General features: G+C 48.9%; 2 protein-coding genes across 2 annotated transcripts; both read left to right on the plus strand.

Annotated features, from left to right (window-relative positions):
- The first annotated feature begins 1,263 nt into the window (after positions 1 to 1,263).
- Cenpb (centromere protein B) lies at positions 1,264 to 4,066 on the plus strand. Its single transcript, XM_041670183.1, has one exon. It carries the CDS (start codon positions 1,460 to 1,462, stop codon positions 3,287 to 3,289), a length of 1,830 nt encoding a protein of 609 aa, XP_041526117.1. The 5' UTR covers positions 1,264 to 1,459; the 3' UTR covers positions 3,290 to 4,066.
- Positions 4,067 to 4,207: 141 nt separating this feature from the next.
- Spef1 (sperm flagellar 1) lies at positions 4,208 to 10,365 on the plus strand. The gene is made up of 7 exons (XM_041670184.1): positions 4,208 to 6,790; positions 8,079 to 8,190; positions 8,657 to 8,813; positions 9,012 to 9,051; positions 9,156 to 9,213; positions 9,394 to 9,517; positions 9,623 to 10,365. Exons 1-7 carry the CDS (start codon positions 6,682 to 6,684, stop codon positions 9,728 to 9,730), a joined length of 708 nt encoding a protein of 235 aa, XP_041526118.1. The 5' UTR covers positions 4,208 to 6,681; the 3' UTR covers positions 9,731 to 10,365.
- The last annotated feature ends 7,289 nt before the right edge of the window (positions 10,366 to 17,654 follow it).

Consider the following 17,654-nt stretch of genomic DNA (forward strand, 5'->3'; position numbering starts at 1 on the left):
CACTGGCAAAGGGAAAATCAGTTTACTTCAGTGAAGTGTCACTGGGTATATCAATCACACTCCCAGACAAACCCCGTGCCCAGGAGTAGTTGGTCAAAACAAAATGAACTCAATGGTACTTTTGTAGGCTTTTCGTCTCATTTTGCTTTGTTGGGCTTTTTTTTTTTTTTGTCTTACCGGTATTTTGCTTGTTTATTTTTTGTTTTGTAGGGCTGTGTGTGTGTGTGTGTGTGTGTGTGTGTGTTTCTTGGGTTGTCTGATGTGATGTGGCACAAGCCTTCATTTTCAACATTGAGGAATCAAAAGCAGGTGAATCTCCACAAGTTCAAGACTCACCTGATCTGCACAGAGTTCCAAGTCAGCCAGGGTTACATAGTGAGACTCTGCTCAGAAACAAACAAGCGAGCAAAAAAAAACTATAATGTACACACTGTCTTAAGGACTCATCACTTTCATGTGTTTGGTGCTGCAGGAAGTTTTAAGATTTATTTGTACATATGCATATACACATATGTATTTCTGTAGTTGAATCTACAGCTAACTGTATGAAAAAAAACCAATGATACCCAGATGTTATTAGTGTTTTTGGACTGTGGTTTACAAGAAGTTTAAAACGTCTTTAGCACCATCAAATGGATTTAAATGCCGTGTTGTCTTTACAATAACCTAAATGTGTACCCATCAACTGGCTCTCTCATATTTGGAACAATACACATGATTAAAGTGCATATCTGGGGGAAGGTCCAGCACTTAAGAGCAATTAGCTGCTTTGGTGGAGAATCAGAGTTTGGATCCCAGTAGCCACATTGCAACTCACAAACCACCTGTAATCTCACTCTTGTTCGACGCCCTCTTCTGTTCCGCTCGGGCATCTGCATGCAGGTGTGCACACACACAATCAGACATACACATGCATAAAGACAATTAACCCAAAAAGAAGCATATTGGCAGTGGTATTTCACCCACTGAAAACTTAACCGCTTGACGCCAGCCAGTTAAAATGCAGTCTAAGCAGCCTGACGCCAGCTGGCCCTGTCTTCAGGGAAGAGCAGAAGCGAGAGCATCAAAACGTCCTTGAGCATCAGTCCAGGTGTCTGGCATTTTGTCTCTGCAGATGACCTTTCCCCGCGCGTGGCCGAGGCTCACGGTCCGGACCTCAGCGCCCCCGGCGGCGGGTCCGGGCAGCAGCACGGGGTAGGGGAGGCGGCGCCCAGCGTCCCGCGCTTCCCGCGAGATCCCGCGCGCGCTCCGCCCTGCGCCGCGCCGCGCTCCCCGCTGGGCACGTCCTGCCGCCCGCGCCGCCCGCGCCGCTTGCCACCGCCCGCCGCCGCCTCGCGAGCCGCTTTGTCTCGGGCGGGGCGCACGGAGAGGCCGCCAGGTGCCCCCCGCCGCGGGCCCGGGCCCCCCGCCCCGGGGCGGCGACGGCGGTGCCGGGCCCCGGGGCGGAGGGCGCGCCGGGATGGGCCCCAAGCGGCGGCAGCTGACGTTCCGGGAGAAGTCGCGGATCATCCAGGAGGTAGAGGAGAACCCGGACCTACGCAAGGGCGAGATCGCGCGGCGCTTCAACATCCCGCCGTCCACGCTGAGCACCATCCTGAAGAACAAGCGCGCCATCCTGGCGTCGGAGCGCAAGTACGGAGTGGCCTCCACCTGCCGCAAGACCAACAAGCTGTCCCCGTACGACAAGCTGGAGGGGCTCCTCATTGCTTGGTTCCAGCAGATCCGCGCCGCGGGCCTGCCGGTCAAGGGCATCATCCTGAAAGAGAAGGCGCTACGGATAGCGGAGGAGCTGGGCATGGACGACTTCACGGCTTCCAACGGCTGGCTGGATCGCTTCCGCCGGCGCCACGGTGTAGTGGCCTGCAGCGGCGTGACCCGCTCCCGGGCGCGAAGCTCTACCCCCCGGGCCCCAGCGGCACCTGCCGGCCCAGCCGCGGTGCCCTCCGAGGGCAGCGGTGGGAGTACACCAGGCTGGCGCACGCGGGAGGAACAGCCGCCGTCGGTGGCTGAGGGCTACGCCTCGCAGGATGTGTTCAGCGCCACCGAGACCAGCCTGTGGTACGACTTTCTGTCCGACCAGGCCTCGGGGCTGTGGGGAGGTGATGGAACGGCTCGCCAGGCCACCCAGCGCCTTAGTGTTTTGCTGTGCGCCAACGCTGATGGCAGCGAAAAGCTTCCCCCGCTGGTCGCAGGCAAGTCCGCCAAGCCCCGTGCAGGCCAAGGTGGTCTGCCCTGTGACTACACTGCCAACTCTAAGGGTGGAGTCACTACCCAGGCCCTAGCTAAGTACTTGAAAGCACTGGACACCCGAATGGCTGCAGAATCTCGTCGGGTCCTTTTGCTGGCTGGCCGTCTGGCTGCCCAGTCCTTGGACACCTCGGGCCTGCGGCACGTGCAGCTGGCCTTCTTCCCTCCCGGCACTGTGCATCCATTGGAGCGAGGAGTGGTCCAACAGGTGAAAGGCCACTACCGCCAGGCTATGTTGCTCAAGGCCATGGCAGCACTCGAGGGCCAGGATCCCTCAGGCCTCCAGCTGGGCCTGGTGGAGGCCTTACACTTTGTGGCTGCAGCCTGGCAAGCGGTGGAGCCCTCGGACATAGCAACTTGCTTTCGGGAGGCCGGTTTTGGAGGTGGCCTTAATGCCACTATCACCACTTCCTTCAAGAGTGAGGGAGAAGAGGAGGAGGAAGAGGAGGAGGAGGAAGAAGAAGAAGAAGAAGAAGAGGAGGGTGAAGGGGAAGAGGAGGAGGAAGAAGAGGAAGAAGAAGGGGAGGAGGAAGAAGGTGGGGAAGGAGAGGAGGTGGGAGAGGAAGAAGAGGTGGAAGAGGAGGGTGAGGTTGATGACAGTGATGAAGAGGAGGAGGAGGAAGAGGAGGAAGAAAGCTCCTCTGAGGGTTTAGAGACTGAAGACTGGGCCCAGGGAGTAGTGGAGGCCAGTGGTGGCTTTGGGGGTTACAGTGTCCAGGAAGAGGCCCAGTGCCCCACCCTCCATTTTCTGGAAGGTGGGGAGGACTCGGACTCAGACAGTGATGAGGAGGAGGAAGATGAAGAGGAGGATGAGGAAGACGATGAAGACGAGGATGATGATGATGATGGCGATGAGGTCCCTGTACCCAGCTTTGGGGAGGCCATGGCCTACTTTGCCATGGTCAAACGGTACCTGACCTCCTTTCCCATTGATGACCGCGTGCAGAGCCACATTCTTCACTTGGAACATGATCTGGTCCACGTGACTAGGAAGAACCATGCCAGGCAGGCGGGAGTTCGGGGTCTTGGACATCAAAGCTGATCTGCGGGACATAGCTGCGCTCCAGCCCAGATGGACAGTATCTGCCCAAGGCAGAGAACTCTGGGCAGCTGCTGGAGATGGCTGGAGGAGTTGCAGGGCCTTCAGTAATGCTTCGCCCGGCCCCGAGACAGGCCCAGGGGCTGAGGTCTGCCTCACTGCTATTGCCTCCTTCTCAGATTCCTCTTTCCTCCCCATTAGTTCCTGGGCTCAGGGCACTGGTTGGGTGGGAAGCTGTCCGGTGCTACCACGTCATGCCACCAGTGGGCTAGACCATAGCAGCAGCCAGGGACAAGTGCTGGAAGCTCTTGGCCAGAGAGTGCCTCTCCCCTTGCCACCCAAACAGGTCTTTGGTGGGGGGGATCCCAAAGCCATTCTGGAAAGGGCTCCAGAGAAAGGTCCAGCCTAGGTTCCCACAAAACTAGCATCCCCCCTTCCTGCACCTCTAGGCTGCCTAAAGAAGCACAGTGTAACGTAGGGCAGGCTCCTGAGCCTGCCTCCTGCCTGCTTTCCACCTCCCTAAATCCCTTGCTCTGGCCCAGTCTTTGGCCCTTGGTTTTCTTTCCAGATTGGAGGTTTCCAAGAGGCCCTCTTGGGGAGTGACAACAGGCACCTCCAATCTGGGCAGCTGCAGGCCTTGTGCCTCAACCTCTGCAGGCCCCCATCCTGGGCAGAGGGGCCTGGGGCTGGGCCCAGAGTCCAGCCGTCCAGGTGCTCCCTTCCCAGTTTGAATTCAATAAATCTGTCTACTCCCCTTTTGTGGGAGTCAATGTTTTAACAGCCATGGATGCATCCTTCATGGTCTGGGCTTGCGTCTGTCTTGGGGACACATCCTTTCCAGGTTCCCCTTGGTTCTTGTAGTGGGACATGAAAGCAGGGTTTGAGCAGATGACCACGACTGGGGTGAGGGGCAGGCAGTGACACCCACATCTAAATGTTAGAGAACTCTGGGGAGGGTGGGCCTTTAGTGACGCATCTCTTGATAGACTGCAGGAACCCTAACCTTAACCTCCTTTGATGGTAGTGAGAAGCTTTGGTCACTGGAGTGGGGCAGTAGAGAGGGAGCCAGTGGTCTGTTAGGGGATCAGGCAGTATACCCCTGAAGACTGAGCCCACCAAAGCTAGTTAAGGAAGGTCTTCGCAGGGGTTGAGCAGAAATGAGAAAAGCTTTGGTTCTGCTATGGGCCAGGTTAGAGTTGGAGGGGCATGCAAGGAACCCTCTTTTTACTTTAAGAGGGAGTTCTTCAGGCTGTTCAAGTGATTGGCATTTTCACATCTGTTAAATCACCTTTGAGGCCATGACAGGAGGAAGGTGAAGTTACTAGGAAACATGGCACCCCCGTGAATTGGTAGCTCACTGTGCAGGGCCACTCCCCCACTCCAGTCCAAAGGTGAGGGCATGTCCTTTCAGAGCCCGGCCCCTCCCTTCATGGCTCTCCCTTACTAGGGCTCACAGGTTCCAGTCAAGGAAAGACCTGAGCGGTACAGGTAACTCTGAGTCCCAAACCGGTTTTCCCACCTTACTTAGGGCTGGCGTATTACCTCTGGTAATTTCCCAATCCCTAACATACCCCAGCCACCAGGTTCTCCCCACTCTGGAATGTAAGGGGGTGGGGGATATCCAAATCGTCCTTTGTGCCTTGTTTGCCCTGGTATGGTTCCTTCCAAAAAGGCTGTCCATAAACGTTTGGCTCTTTTGTATTTCCGACACTAGGGGATTATCTCCAAGCCTTGAAAATTAAGTTTTGTTTCTTTAATGCAAATTTTGCTTGTATTTGTACTGGATAGGGATGAACCCAGGGTCTAGATTAACCTAGGCAAGAGCCTCACTGCTGAGCTACACTTCCCCCCGAGTGTTTGGAAAGGAAATCGAGCAAAGAAGTTGGGATTCCGTTTGGCATCAGCCCTTCCTCTAAATGGAACTTTGGAGGAAGAGACCAGAAAGCCTAGCCTACCCAATGGGCCTGCTCTAAGTAGTAAGTGGGAGGGAGCAGGGGTATTTTCTCTAGATGCCCCATGGACAGACATTATCTTTATTCCAGTACCAAGACAAATCACTTCACTCTGCCTCCTGCCAATAAGAACCTCTTACTGGTCCCAGGATTTAACACAATCTGATGCCAATAGGGCCTTTCTTTATGCTAGGTGTCAAACACTCAGATGCCCTTATGAGGTAACAAAACCCACGATAAACAGGCAGAAGAGGTTCAGTAATGTGCCCAGAGCTACATTAGGCTGCCGGAAGCGAACTTTCTCCTCAGGCAGGCTCTGGAAGTTTCCCTTCAGTACTTCGTAGCCTTCATTACAGAGGGCCCTGTGTTCCTACCCCTCCTGGTTGCAGAAACCAGTTTCTAGCCCATCGTAGAATATCCCTCCTGTGAACGATAAGGGATGTGACAGTGTCTGCCAAAACTCTAGCTTTCGTGTGTATTGTGGATTTTCAGTCCCTAATCCCCATACAGGTGCAGGCCTCTTAGACTTTTTCCCATTTTGTAAATTTCTTTCAAAATAAATTATTGGGACAAGTAGATGAAAACTTTCTATTTTACAAAGAAGGAAATAGGGTTAAGGGATTAAATGACCTTGCCCAAGAAAATGGCCTTACACTGCTCTCTCTGGGAATCTGGGTTACATATTAAATGCCCCAGTAGGGTACATTGGGATGAGGAAATGGCAGTGACCCTAGGTCTACAGAGCTTTGGAGGGAGCTAGTGAGGAAGCACTGACTGTGCTTCCAAAGGACCCAGGTTTGATCCCCAGCACCTACATAGTGGCTCACAACCATCTTAACTCTAGTTTCACCTGCCCTCTGCAGGCACCAGGAACGCATGTGGTACACAGGTATACATACAGGTAAAACACACATACACATACAAAAATAAAATACTAATTTAAAAATAGACAACTTGTCACACAGCATCAGTAGGTATCAGACTAACAGAGTGCCCGCCTCCCTAAATGCTAATATGCGTGGAGATGCTGCTTCCTTTAGGACTGACAAATGGCACAGAAGGGGAATGGTTTCTGGGGACATAGCTGGTTTTGGCAAAGCCCAGATTGGGCAGTGATTGATCAGCAAGTGATGTGGGCAGGCAGGTGATGCCTTCTTGGGGAGAAAGGAAGATAAGTACAGATAACTGCCCTTTCAGAGCTGGGACCCAGGGGAAAGATATGGAAAAACTACAACTCCCAGAAGTCTCTGTTTCCAGGCAAGTAGCGACGGTTGCTATGGTTTCAGAAAACAATATGGCTGCTCCCAGATGGGATTTGAGTCTGTGCCGAGTAGGAAAGGAAACATAGATCTGAACGCTCGCAGTGGCGAGAGGAGGCACTTGAAGGGTCCTGGGGCTAGCGTTGGGCTCTGTGGGGAACACTGAGGCCTTGCCCAGAAGCCAATGGCAAGCAGCGTGGATGAGGAGGCTCTGCACCAGCTGTACCTGTGGGTAGACAACATCCCTCTGTCCAGACCCAAGAGAAACCTCTCCCGGGACTTCAGTGACGGAGGTGTGTGTAGTTGTGTTTTACAATGTTCTATCTTTATGTATGTGTAATAGATTTGTGTGTATGCTATAGTTTTTGTTATGTCTGCATGTAGAGTGGGAGCAGGGGTGGGATCTGTGTTTTTGGGACTTGATAGTGGAAGTGGGCACTTGCATGTTTCTTCTATTCGTGAGTGAACAATGTATGTCCATGATACCTTGTGTACATAGTGTCTGTGTCTCAGTTCAGGGGTGTTAAGAACTAAGCTGTGTGTCTGGGTATGTATTGGTGAACCTATGCTTGCTCATATTTCTGTGTTCTACAGTCTGTCTTGTAGTGTGTGTGTGTGTGTGTGTGTGTGTGTGTGTGTGCGCGCGCGATAGAGTCTTGGACTCCTGCCTCTACTACAATGCTGTGTCTAGCTCCCAGATTTTGTGATTATAAGCATGCACTACCTTTCCTGTTTGTTTTTAATGTGGTGCTAGGGCACTGTGAATGCTATGCAAGCATGCCACCAACTGAGTGACATCCCCACCCCGTGCTCTTTTGTGTTGACATGTTCTGTCCTGAATGTATGTATGGTTTGTTTGGTTTTTTTTGTACATATGTATAGTGTGTTTGTTTTTTTCAGAAAAGGCTCCTGTATTTAAGAAATGCATAGTTCTGTAGCCAGGATGTCTTTGTTTCTATGTGTATAATTGAGGAAACTACATGTATATGTGACTTCTGTGCTTGTGTGTATTCTATGTATGCACCATGTGTGTCTGGCATTTATTCTGTGCATCTATACATTCTGGCCTATATACACACTGTAGAGGGACATTTTTGATTCACAGGGTAGCAAAGTAGCCCATAACTCACTATTTTCCTGCCTTCTATGTGGTGGGATTACAGGCATGTGCTACCACAGCCTGCTTATATGGTGCTGGGGGTTGAGAGCAGCACTTTATACATGTTATACAAGTGTGCTACCAACTGTGCTATATTCCCAGCACAATAGAAGGATCTTGTTTTTCTGCTTGTATAAATCTGTGATTCTCCTGAGATTCACACAGTGTGTGTGTGTCCTTTTGAATTCCCAGTACAAGGCTGCAGCCTCCTGTAGGGCCCTCTTGGAGTCTGTTTTTCTGTGTCCTGATCTAATAAGGAAGATGCTTTTTTCTCTGAGAAATGTAGGATCTTGATTTAATTATTGATCTTGCTTTCTTTGTCTCCTTTCTGCCCACCTTCCCTTCTTCTGTATCTCCATCCCTTCCTTCTCCCTGGCCCATGCTCTTGTTTTTCCTATCTGTTCCCAATCCTACTCCCTCAGTCCTGGTTGCAGAGCTTATCAAGTTTTACTTCCCCAAGATGGTGGAGATGCACAATTATGTCCCTGCTAACTCTCTCCAGCAGAAGCTCAGCAACTGGGGTCACCTGAACAGGTAGTAGAATCCCTGGGTGCAGAAGTAAACTCTGCAGCCCCTGCCTGCTTCTCAAGAGGGATTGCTTCAGCCTCAACTCAACTTTCTATGACCTTGCCTGGAGATGTGTTTTTACTAGCACGCATGCGCACGCGTGAGTGAGCCTGCATGTACACACCCACACACCCACACTCACACCCACTCCTGGATTGGTCCCTAGCAATGCAAAACAACAACAAAAAACCTCCTGTGGTCTTGACAGGCAGACTGAGACAGCTGGGGGGAGTGGGAGACACAGAATCCATTTAGTAATAAAATCAAATAATTATTTTATTGGGATGGAAACACTCAAGGGAAATTGGAACAATCAAGCAAGGAGGTTCAGGAGTCTGCCCTTCCAGTCCCCTGGGGCTATGTCCACTCCTTTACTATTGCACTCCATTCATTTTCCCAGGACCCACTCACCCTTCTTGTATCCACTCCGTAGAAAGGTGCTGAACAAGCTGAACTTCTCTGTCCCCGACGACGTGATGCGGAAGATTGCGCAGTGTTCTCCAGGTGTAGTGGAGCTGGTGCTCATTCCACTAAGGCAGCGCCTGGAGGAACGGCAGAGGCGCCAGAAACTGGGTGCTGGCTCCTTACAGGTGCTGCTGCTTGAGCCTGATGATGGGGGCGCAAGGGGTGCTCCACACACAGTGGACTAAGCCATGGTGATGCCTAGGCGATAAATAGGAAGATGAGTGCCTAGCTAAGAGAACCTGGCCCGCAGGATTGTGAAAGGGAAATGGGGCTTCTTGGAGGTAGACGCCCAGGTTCACAGGAGACCACATCTGTTCTTTCAGGAGCTGGCTTCTCAGGATGTCAGTGGTTACATGGATATGGGTAAGGTGGCTTTCCCTTATCTCAGGAAAGCTTTCCCACATCGATCTTAGGGGAGACAGGAGAAGGGTACTCCAAGGTCACTCCTTCACTTGCTTTGTCCTTAGGTCTGTCCCAGAAGACTCTAGGAGACGGTGCCCCAGCCCTGGGAGGAGAGCAGCTCAGGTAAACTCGAGAGTTCTGACCTCACCAGGCTTGTCACCTTCACCACAAAGACTAGTGTGGCAGTGCCTTGGTCATTGGGGAGGTGGTGAGAAGGCGACAAAGGAAGGCCTGGTAGCAAGTACTAGAAAGGAATGGCAGGGCCTGAGGTCCAGGCTTCTGCTAAGCTGCTATCCACTGCAGAGGGGGCCGGCCACCGGCGCCTCGACCCCCTGGATATAACCAGGCGCTGCAGGGCGATCCGAGCTTCGTCCTTCAGATCGCCGAAAAGGAGCAGGAGCTGTTGGCCTCCCAAGAGACAGTGCAGGTGAGGAGGGGACACTAAGGCCTAAGGGCAGCTTGAGGTCTGCAGGGGCAAAACACTGGCAGGGCAACAGGTCTTCAGGCTTGACGTCTCTGCGCCCCCACCCAGGTCCTGCAGATGAAGGTGAAGCGTTTGGAACACTTGCTCCAACTCAAGAACGTGCGCATCGATGACCTCTCCCGGAGGCTCCAGCAGGCCGAACGCAAGCAGCGGTGAGCAGTGCCCGGGCTGCGCGGGTCTTCCCAGTACCCGCTGGAGCCCCGACGCCGCGACCTACCCACTCACCTGCGGACGCAGGATTGGGAGGGCGGAGCGAGCTGCTCACTGGCGCCCCCTGCAGCAGCGGCGCTCGGACACGGCGGGTTCGGGCGAACGTGGGGGTGTTCAAAGCCGAGACCTGGGATTGATCCTCCTCCTTACACTCCATCCGGGCCAGGAGAAAAGACCACTCTCCACAGCCCAGAAAACCTGTGCGGACACACGGCATGACCTCCCAAACCGTGTCCACTTTGAGGCTCCCAGCGCTGGGCCTGGAGAGGCGGTCCTCTGATTCCTTTCTCAGCTCAGAGGACAGCCCTGTCTCCATCCATGCAAATTCTCCATGGCCTTGGACACGCGAGCAACTACCCGCAGAAGTGGAGGGATTCTCTTGCCCCTCCTGGGTGCTTACATGGGACCCATCTCAGAGCTGGAGACTACCGCAGCTGGAGAGGAAAGGATAAAGTGTTGAAGAAGCCAGGAGTAAGAGGCATCCAGCTGTGTGCAATAGCCCTTTCTGCGTGGAGCAATATACGGAGCGCCTGGGGAAGACAGAGCAGAGTTGTCTCTATTAAAAGTGGCGTTGTGCGTTCTTCCCCGTGCCTGCCTTTTCTTTCTGTCCGTATGGGTCCGAAAGGCAGCGAGTTCCTGCCTTGTCCTTTATCGTTTTCACCTAGCTGTCCTCTTAAAGACCCTGTGGACCCAGGATGGGTCTCATGTCTTTTTAGATTGATGATACTGCCAGTGAACAGAGTTTGGGAAGTGTGACGGCCTACTTCTAGCACTGGGTGACCCCCATCGCCTCCTTCCAGTGTCCTCCAAACTTGTCCAAACCCAAGCTGCAAATTTTCACCAAGGTGGCCACTCATGTTCCCAACCTTGCCCATGGATTCTCTTAAATTAGCTTTCTGTATGACTCTCAACCCTGTCCACACACTGATCTCAATTCTATGGATGGAGGCTACATGTCACTTGAAACCCTGACCGTGGCATGACCTTCACTCTAACGATTTGTTGACTGACAATAATGCTGAAGGTTTGTAAATCCCGAGGGTCTGGCAATTCCATTCCCAGGCATGCATTCAACATATTGCATGGGAGAAACTTGTGTCCTATGTTCTGGGAAACACACCACAACAATCATACAGAACGGAAATGATGGGCTGGGGATGGGCTCAGCTGTTGAGAGCATTTGTTGTCCTTGCAAAGGAGCCAGGTTCCCAGCACCCACCTGGCAAGCCACAGCTCTTCATCACTCCAGTTCCAGGGCCTCCAACACCCTCTTCGGACCTCCATGGGCACCAGGCCCACATGTGGTGCACAGACCACCACCTGAGCTTAAAATAAATCAAAGAAAAAGAATTAAAAGGAACTTGTATTGGTGATCTATTACTGTGTAACAAATTACTACCAATGTAAAGGCTTGAATCAACACATGATTTGTCTTTTTTTGTTTGTTAGTTTGTTTTGAGGGTCCAATCTGAGCATGGCTCAGCTGGATCTTGAGCTTCCACCATGCTTGCAAGGTTAAGGCTGAGGTGTCAGCTAGAAGTGTGACCTCATCCTCAGGCTTAAGCTCAACTAGGGAAGGAGGCACACTCTGTTAACAGATCGGTCCCTTGTGGGTTGTTGGACTTCAGTGTTGATGATTGTTGCCTTGTGACTGCTCTAATTTCCTTGACCATTTCCAGTATAGTAGCTTACTTTAAAAATTTGCATTTTACATTTATGTAAGTGTGCATATGCATGCCACAGCGTGTGTGTGTGTGTGTGTGCACATTGCATAGGTCAGAGAACCCGAGACCACATAGTGGAGGGAGAAAACTGACTTTCACAAGTTGTTCTCTGACCTACACACACATCAAAACTTGGGCTGTAGCAAATGTCTTTATTCACTGAGCCATCTCACTGGCCCCACATAGCTTCTTATTTTACTAAAACCAGCAAACAAGACAGTAAGGAGTGGGTTAGCAAATCACTCATGGTAGCGCACACCTTTAATCCCAGAACACGGGAAGCAGAGGCAGTCCAATCTCTGTGAGGTCAAGGCCAGTCCAGGCTATATTTTGAGACCCTGTCTCAACTAATTAATTAAAAAATAATTAAAGGTGGGGCTGGAGAGACGGCTCAGAGGTTAAGAGGACCAGAACTCACAACTGCCTGTTTCAGGGGGATCAGCTATCTCTGACTTCTAAGGGCATCTGTACATATGTGTGTACTCACACACATGTTTTAGAAATATCTTTAAAAGAGTAGGTAGCAAGATGGAAATTGTAATCATCTCATGCAATCATAGACGTGACATCCCAACACATTTGCTGTTTTCTGCTCACGAGAAGTACGTTGTTGGGTTCAGTCCACATCCAGGGAGGGGTCGTTCACTGGCACCAACATCAGGAGGAACTGTTGGAACTATTTTTCCTTTTGTGATCCTCCTGCCTCTGCCTCTTTCAGCAAATCCTACCAGCATGCGCCACCACAACCGTCTATTTTTCCTTTTGTGGTAATGAAAGAATAAAATCAAGGAAAGTAGTAGTTTCCTTTGAGAAGACTGAAGAGAGAGGAAAGAAATTCAGTTGGTTTACGTTATTAGCAATGGTTTCATTCTGGGGGCAGGTGGTGGGGCTATGTATGTGAATTATTTATGGAACCAATGGCTAAATAATATTAAGAATGTGCTGGGGGGAGGTGGAAAGATGGCATAGTGGTTAAGAGCACTGCTGCTCTTCCAGAGGATCTGGGTTCAATTCCCAGTACCACATGGCAGCTCACAACTGTCTGTAACTCAAGTTCTAGAGGATCCAACATGCTCACACAGACATACATGCAGGTCAAACACCAATGCACATAAAATAAAAATAAATGATTTTTAAAAGAATATGGTGGGGACTGTATCTCCATTGGTAGAATGTTTACCTAGCACACACAAAGCCCTGTGAACAGTCTGTAGTACCACATAAACAAGACATGGTTGCCAGTACCTGTAATCTCAGTACTTGGGAGACAGAGACAAGAGGACTGAAAATTCAATATTATCCTTGACCATATAGTAAATCCATAGCCAGCCTGGGCTACATGAGACCCTGTTTCAAAGAAAAATAAAAGTTGGGAGTTAGGAATTGTCTTTGAGGAGACACCAGGGCCAAGACAACTTTCAAAAGAAAGCATTTAATTGGGGTTTTGTAGCTTTTTTTTTTTGAGACAGGGTTTCTCTGTGTTGCTTTGGAGCCTGTCTTGGAACTAGCTCTTGTAGACCAGGCTGGCCTCAAACTCCAGAGATCTGCCTCCTGAGTGCTGGGATTAAAGGCATGCGAGCATAATTAATAAGAACTCAGAAGCAGAAATTGGGATTCAACCTGAAGGTCAGAAAAGCAAAACAGCCAGCCATTGGCTCTTACCTCTCTATCTCAGTCCAAAATGGCGATCCTGCCTCCTGGAATCTCAGAATGAGACAGTGTGAGAGCTGTCTCCTCCCATTTTATATTCCTCTTTAGTGTAGAGCTGTCTCCTCCCATTTTATATTCCTCTCTAGTGTAGAGCTGTCTCCTCCCATTTTATATTCCTCTCTAGTGTAGAGCTGTCTCCTCCCACTTTATATTCCTCTCTAGTATAGAGCTGTCTCCTCCCATCTTTTTTTAAAAATATTTATTTATTTATTATGTATACAATATTCTGTCTGTGTGTATGTCTGTAGGCCAGAAGAGGGCACCAGACCTCATTACAGATGGTTGTGAGCCACCATGTGGTTGCTGGGAATTGAACTCAGGACCTTTGGAAGAGCAGGCAATGCTCTTAACCTCTGAGCCATCTCTCCAGCCCTCCTCCTATCTTATAGTCCTCTCTAGTGTATCTTTAATCTAGGGATTAAAGGTGTGTACCACTACTACCTGGTTTCTATGGCAAATTAGTGTGGCTACTGGGATTAAAGATGTGTGTCACCACTTCCTGGTCTTTAAAACTGACCAGTGTGGCTGTTTTACTCTCTGAACTTCAGGCAAGCTTTAGTTATTAAAATGCAAATGAAATATCACTATAGGTCTTCCTTACAGTTTTAGAGAGCGAATCCATGATCATCATGGCGGGATCTTGGTAGCTGAAAGGCAAGGTGCTGTTGCTGTAGATAAGAGCTCACGTAATCTGCAAACTGCCGAAAGAGAGGGAGCAAGACTGGCCTTGGCAGTGACTTTTCAAACTTCAAAGTCCACCTCAATGACAGGCCACACCCACTCCAGCAATCTTTTGCCTACAGTCCCATTAACTAGGAATCAAACAAAAATTTAACAGCAGATTAAAATAATCAGGCTGATGAGATGGCTCATCAGAAAAGGCACCTTGAGTTCAATCCCCAGGACCCTCACTGTAGAAGGGAGAACTTCCCTTCTACCCGCAGGTTGTCCTCGGAATTCATGAATTCTGATTTCCTCTGGTTTATTCATTCCGTAATTCCCCAAATGTTTAAAGATGAGTAAAAAACAGACTGACAATCCTGTAGAAGAGAAAGCATGCAAATGACATCTAAAAATTGCTACTTAATGTTTTGAGATTAAGCATGCCCATGATTTTAAAAAACACACGCAAATAAAAATAAAAATGAAAAATGCAAAGTCTGCTTGGATTTAAAACTGGAAAGGATGCTGAGCATCCTTCCAGAATGTTCTTATTTTTTTGAGATAGGGTCTCTCTGAGTAGTCTTCAACTCAAAATTCTGTGCATTGACTTCCTGAGTGCTGGGATTATAGGTAAGCACCAAGCACACCTATAATACCAGCAGTAGGTGGGATTGCAGCGGGACTTGTGTGCTGCGTGCTTTGGAGCCTGTCCTGGAACTCACTCTGTAGATCAGGCTGGCCTTGAACTCACAGAGATCTGCATGTGTCTGCCTCTGAGTGCTGGGATTGAAGGTGTGCGCCCCCTCCGCTCGGCTATATTTCTTCTTTACACGCAGGGAAGTGTGTTGCATTCTGTGTTCTGCACCTCTTGTAGGTCTGTGGGGATTAATTTTTTTAATAAATATTTATTTATTTATTATGTATACAATATTCTGTCTGTGTGTATGTCTGCAGGTCAGAAGAGGGCACCAGACTTCATTACAGATGGTTGTGAGCCACCATGTGGTTGCTGGGAATTGAACTCAGAACCTTAGGAAGAGCAGGCAATGGTCTTAACCACTGAGCCATCTCTTCAGCCCTGTGGTGATTAATTTTATGAATGAATTTAACTGGGCCACAGGACATCCAGTTACTTAATCAGCCTTGTTCTCAGTGCTCTGTGAGAGTGTACTGGGACATTAGTGGAGAGAAGCAGATTGCCCTGTCTTCTGCAGGTAGGCTGGCCTCACCCAATCAGTTGAAGTGCTTGAGTAGAACACAAAGGCTGATCATTCCTTAGATTTGAGAGAATTCCTACAGCCCAGTGGCTTTTGCACTGGCACCTCAGCTCCACCCATCTTTCTCTTCAGACTCAGACAGCAACACTGCTCTTGCTGAGTCTTGAGCCCAAGCCTAACGGCCTTTGTCCCAGAACTACCCCATCAGCTCTCCTCATTTTCAAGCCTCAGAACCTACACAGGATCTGAATGGATCATTCACCCTCCCGTACCTCTCTTATCAAGTCACCCCGTGACCAGAGGGCTCACCAGTTACTGTAATCGTGCGAGCCAACTCCTTATACCAAAGGAATCACTCAGGCCCTTTCTTTCAGTTCTGCTTTTGTGCAACTTCAAACAGTTCTGCTTTTCTGGAGAACTCTGACTTCTACAAGATTCTTCCATGTTGCTCTGTTGAAAATCTCCTCTTTTAGCTACATAAAATTCTATTGTTGAATCCATCCTATACTTGGATACTTACTTCCTATCTTTATTAATAATAGTATTGCAATAACAATAGCATGCCTGGCAGCAGTATTGTGTAAGGGGTTACCTGGATGATACATTTTATAACTGGGTTGCTAGGTTAAAGAGTGTTGTATGCTGGGTGTGGTGGCACTTGCCTGTAATCCTGGCACTCTGGAGACTGAGGCATAATGACTGCCACAAATTTGAGGCCAGCCTAGTCTATATAGCAAGCCCCAAGCCAGCTATAGACTGTGCCTCTAACAAAATAAATGATTGTATCTCTGGTGATGATACTATGACATTGTTCCCTAAAAGGCCAGGCTGGCTCATAGCAGAGGCAAACACTGGTAACCTGTGACCTTCCTTTGTTCTCTTGTACTGTGCAGTGTTTTCAAGAAATAAATTGCCATTTTTTTCCATTGATGCGGATATGAAGCCACTGGCTCTTTTACCATGCTAATTGGAGTTTCATTTCAGATAACAGTTTGGGGATTTCCTACAAACAGATGGCTATATTTTATGTTAGGGTCCCATCAGAAAAACAGAAGAAATTTGTTTTTACTTTTTATATTTTATTTCTTTGCATCCCACCCCTCCCAAAACAAATCTGTTTGTTTATTTATATTGAGACATGGTTTTACTATTTAGCCCTGGTTAGCCTGGAACTCATGCCTCATCCTCCCAAGTAGTGGGGATTCTAGGTCAGATAGTACCTGCCCCCAGTAAAGTCCATGCTTTTGTATCTATGGTGGGGTTTCAAGCCCACAGATTAGGAGCTGGGAAGAGGGACATAAAGTGGGGCACAGTGGAATCCACGAGCGAAAGCTCTTGAACAAAGTGGAACTCACGCCAGCTCTCATTTTCCTCAGTCTTCTGGAGGGTGAACTGCAGAAGCAGCAGGCCCACTTCGTCATCTGACCCAGGAGTCAGAGACTTTGAAGGGAGATAAAGAAACACAGAGTCCTCGTGGGCACAGCTGCTGCTCCATGTCAGCGAGGTAAGTCAGCAGAGCAACAGAGTGTGTGGGTGACAAATCCCTTCCTTGGAGCCTGCAAATGTCAAATTCTATATTGATGCTATTTTTCTTCCAGTCTTCAAGTCTCATGCAAAAATGTCTGCTGTGGCCTACCCTTATTGGAAACATATGTGAAAGGGAATGTGACAAATTCATGCTAGCTAAGTAGCGCTTCACAAAGTTCTACAAGCTGTGTACCAGCAAATCCTAGATATATAGTCAAGAGAAATACATACATGAGCTCACCAAAAGAAGCAAACTAAAACACAAGAGCATACACTATTTTTGTGTGTGTCTGGTATCTTTTGCTCAAAATTGTCTTACAGAATCATCCCTATTGTTGCATGTATTCAGCATGTTCTTTGTCACTGATATGACTGTATAAATACAGTGAAATTAGTTTATTTTATTTTCAATATATATTTGAATTCATTTCCATTTGGACACATCACAAATGCTGATATATATGTAGCATCTATCAAACATTTATTTTTATTTATATGTATATGTGTGTGCATGAGCTTGCCCGTATGTACACCACATTGTGTGCAGAGTCCATGAACACCAGAAGATGGCATCAGATCTCCTGGAAATGGAGTTACAGACAGTTGTGGCTGTAGGTGCTGGGAACCAAATCCCGGTTGGGCTTGTTTCTTTGTTTTCTGAGACAGAATTTCTCTGTGCAACATCTCTGAATGTTCTTTATAGATCAGGCTGGCCTCAAACTCAGAGAGATCCACCTGTCTCTGCTTCCCCAGTGCTGGGACTAAAGGCGTGCGCCACCACACTCTACCTGCCTCAAATCCTGGTTGTACGAGCAGCAAATTCTCATAACTACTGAGCCATCTCTAGCCCTCAAGCATCTATCGACTTTGTTAGATATTTTCAGGAGATTGATTATAGTTTAATTTTTTAATCAATAAAGTTCAGAGTACGCCGGAGCGAAAGTGGAATTTTCCATGTACCTTGTATGTTTTCCTAACTTGGAGTTGTTTTCTCCTTCTCATATACTGCCTCCAACTCCATAAAGCCTG

The sequence above is a fragment of the Microtus oregoni genome, unplaced genomic scaffold (genome assembly GCF_018167655.1).
Source record: "Microtus oregoni isolate MIOR12 unplaced genomic scaffold, Mior012 000020F_ref0000438, whole genome shotgun sequence".
Classification (NCBI taxonomy): domain Eukaryota; kingdom Metazoa; phylum Chordata; class Mammalia; order Rodentia; family Cricetidae; genus Microtus; species Microtus oregoni.